The 3384-nt window shown below is 55.8% G+C and overlaps 1 protein-coding gene across 1 annotated transcript in view; it reads right to left on the reverse strand.

Moving 5' to 3' along the window:
- Positions 1–3384, reverse strand: part of LOC122541555 (retinoic acid receptor RXR-beta-A-like) — a 51525-nt gene that overhangs the window by 18737 nt on the left and 29404 nt on the right. Inside the window, exon 4 of the mRNA XM_043678385.1 lies at positions 1147–1326. Coding sequence (XP_043534320.1) covers positions 1147–1326 — 180 coding nt within the window. The remainder of the gene's footprint in view (positions 1–1146; positions 1327–3384) is intronic.

Below are 3384 nucleotides of genomic sequence, written 5' to 3' on the forward strand. Positions count from 1 at the left end.
GAAAGAGAGAGAAAGAGAGAGAGAGAGGGGGAGAGGGGGAGAGGGGGAGAGGGGGAGAGGCAGCTGCAATGTGTTACCATTGGGAATAGAAGCCAGCAGGAATGAAGTTTACTGGGCTAATGGTAAGAGTCCTGGTCATGCAGATGAGCAGAGAGATCTCTGTGTCCATGCACATAGATCCCTGAAAGTTGCCTCCCAGTTTGACAGGGTTGTTAAGAAGGCATACGGTGTGTTAGCTTTTATTGGGAGAGGGATTGGGTTTCGGAACCACAAGGTCACGCTGCAGCTGTACAAAACTCTGGTGCGGCCGCACTTGGAGTATTGCGTAACAGTTCTGGTCACCGCGTTATAGGAAGGATATGGAAGCTTTGAAAAGGGTGCAGAGGAGATTTACCAGGATGTTGCCTGGTATGGAGGGAAGGTCTTACGAGGAAAGGCTGAGGGACTTGAGGCTGTTTCCGTTAAAGAGAAGAAGGTTGAGAGATGACTTAATCAAGATGTATAAGATAATCCGAGAGTTAGATCGGGTGGACAGTGAGAGCCTTTTTCCTCGGATGGTGATGGCTAGTATGAGGGGACATAGCTTTAAATTTCTTTACTCAGAGAATAGGTGGGGCGTGGAACGGTCATAGACTTGCCAACATTTAGGGCATTTAAATAGTTATTGGATAAACGTGTGGATGAGAATGGAATGGTGCAGGCTAGATGGGCTTCAGATTGGTTCCACAGGTCAGTGTGACATCGAGGGACGAAGGGCCTGTACTGCGCTGGAGTGTTCTATGTCACTGCCCACGCAGGGTTAAGCTCGTGCACTGGGACGGTGTGGCTGTGAGGGGAGGGAAGTGGAACGGTCGGACAGGTGGGCACTGTCCTCCCAGTCTGGGGTGGGGTGGGACAGGTGGGCACTGCCTTCCCAGTCTGGGGTGGGGTGGGACAGGTGGGCACTGCCTTCCCAGTCTGGGGTGGGGTGGGACAGGTGGGCACTGCCTTCCCAGTCTGGGGTGGGGTGGGACAGGTGGGCACTGCCTTCCCAGTCTGGGGTGGGGTGGGGTGGGGTGAGGGGGGTGGGACAGGTGGGCACTGCCTTCCCAGTCTGGGGTGGGGTGAGGTGGGGTGGGGTGGGTGAGGGGGTGGCGGTGCGCCTACCTTCCCGCTTCATGCCGGTGGCCAGACACTTCTGGTAGCGGCAGTACTGGCAGCGGTTCCGTTGCCGTTTGTCGATCATGCAGTCCTTGCTGTCTCGGCAGGTGTAGGAGAGGTCCTTCCGCACCGTGCGCTTGAAGAAGCCTTTACAACCCTCGCAGCTGTACACACCGTAGTGTTTGCCTGCAGGACAACACACACGGTACAATTAGCCTCTCCCATGGCCTCCGGGCGGAGGGGGCATCAATAAGGCCCTTAAATCCTGAAGCGCTCTCCCTTATACCTCAGTAACGGCCAGATGTTGGCAGGACAACCTAACTCCTGGGTTGTCTTCACCCCCTTAATGAGCTCAGCCAGACATCGATGCTTCAGCTTGTTCAAACCCCTTCACGTCTGATCGCTGACAAACCATATCGAGTCACCGGGAACACAGGAATCGTGTTTAGAGTTGGACTCACTGGGAATTCCTTGGGAATTAGGAGTAGTTTAGCCATTTTGGGCCCACTCCGCTATTTAATCTGATGGTGGCTGATCGCAGCGTGGTATTACCTCTCCTCCCCCCGTCTGTCTCCCATAACCTCACGGATCGCAAATCTGTCTGAGCCAGCCCTCGATTACAGTGAAAGGCACAGCCCCAAGACCCACTGAGGAGCTTTCTCCTCAGCTCCATCCCCGATGCTCCCTTTGAGGTCCTGCATGAAGGGTCTCAAGCATCTGCCACCCCCCCCAAATCAGCCTGCTGCCTGCTCCAGGAAGATCACTAGTCCTTTCTCCGAGATGCAAACATCCTCTGAGCTACCTCCTGCGCATTGGTCTCACCCCTGTCTAGCGGCAGTGGGGAGCAGGTCAGGATTCAGTCGCCTCACCCGCCAACAGCAGGAAACCAGTGACGCACTGGGCACATGTGGCCTGCCAGATGGGTAAGCCCTCGTAGCTGACGGTGAAACTCTGCCAGCATTTTTAAAGGTGGGCGTTGCTCGCGGGAGATATGGGGGCTGCTGGCTTGCTCGGTATTTATAGCCTGTCCCAAGTTGCCAAGGAGAATTCCGCGCAACTGCAGAATTGTCCCACTGCATCAGTACCCCATTCCCTCTTGCGATAAAAGTGCGCGGCATGGTGGCTCAGTGGTTAGCACTGCTGCCTCACGGCGCCAGGGCCCCAGGTTCGATCCCAGCCTCGGGGCGACTGTCTGTGTGGAGTTTGCACATTCTCCCCGTGTCTGCGTGGGTTTCCTCTGGCTACTTCCACCCCCCGCCCTCCCCCCAACCACACACAGTCCAAAGGTGTGCAGGTCAGGTTGGATTGGCCATGGGGAATTGTCCACAGTGTGTGGGCCAGGTGGGTTAGCCATGGGGGAATGGCTGGATGGGGTGGGTCTGGGTAGGATGGTGGGATGGTGGGATGGGGGGGGGGGTTGGTGGTGGACTTGATGGGCCGAATGGCCTGCTTCCACTTCCACTCTGTTGGGACTCGATGAAACGACAGCTGGCTTCTTCAACCAGTCCAGCTCTTGGGGCGCAGGGATAGCCTGGGTGTCGTTGGGAAGAGGGTCCCAGGATTCTGATCAAGTGACAGTGAGGGAATGACCGGATGAGTGGCTTGGAGGGGAACTTTCAGACGGTGTTCACACCCATCTGCGGCCCTTCTCCTTTTCGATGGTGAGGTATTGGCCGAAGCAGCCTGGGTGAGTTACTGCAGGGTTGGCGCTGGTACACACTGATGCACTTGCACAACATAAATGTGACAGAAGACTTATCGACACAAACCAGGATACTAGCTGAGTCTTGGTGCATTTGGACATGGACAGTGTCAGTACTTGAGGAATCCTGAATGGTGCTGAACATTGTGCCGTCTTTGGCATACGGGCATGGTTGGAACCTGACAAACTCCTGCAGAAATGCCCACGGACTGAGATGATTGAACCTCTACAGGTACAGCCATCTTGGATTAGGCTAGGCAGGACTCCCACCGGTGGAGCTCTCCCCAGCTCCAGTGTTTATAACAGAGCGGGCTCCCTTGTGCCGTCTTTGGCATACGGGCATGGTTGGAACCTGACAAACTCCTGCAGAAATGCCCACGGACTGAGATGATTGAACCTCTACAGGTACAGCCATCTTGGATTAGGCTAGGCAGGACTCCCACCGGTGGAGCTCTCCCCAGCTCCAGTGTTTATAACAGAGCGGGCTCCCTCCCCTCTCCCCCCTCGATCCAGTGTTTACAACAGAGCAGGCTCCCTCCCCC

This window comes from Chiloscyllium plagiosum, chromosome 37 (assembly GCF_004010195.1).
Source record: "Chiloscyllium plagiosum isolate BGI_BamShark_2017 chromosome 37, ASM401019v2, whole genome shotgun sequence".
Taxonomy (NCBI): Eukaryota; Metazoa; Chordata; class Chondrichthyes; order Orectolobiformes; family Hemiscylliidae; genus Chiloscyllium; species Chiloscyllium plagiosum.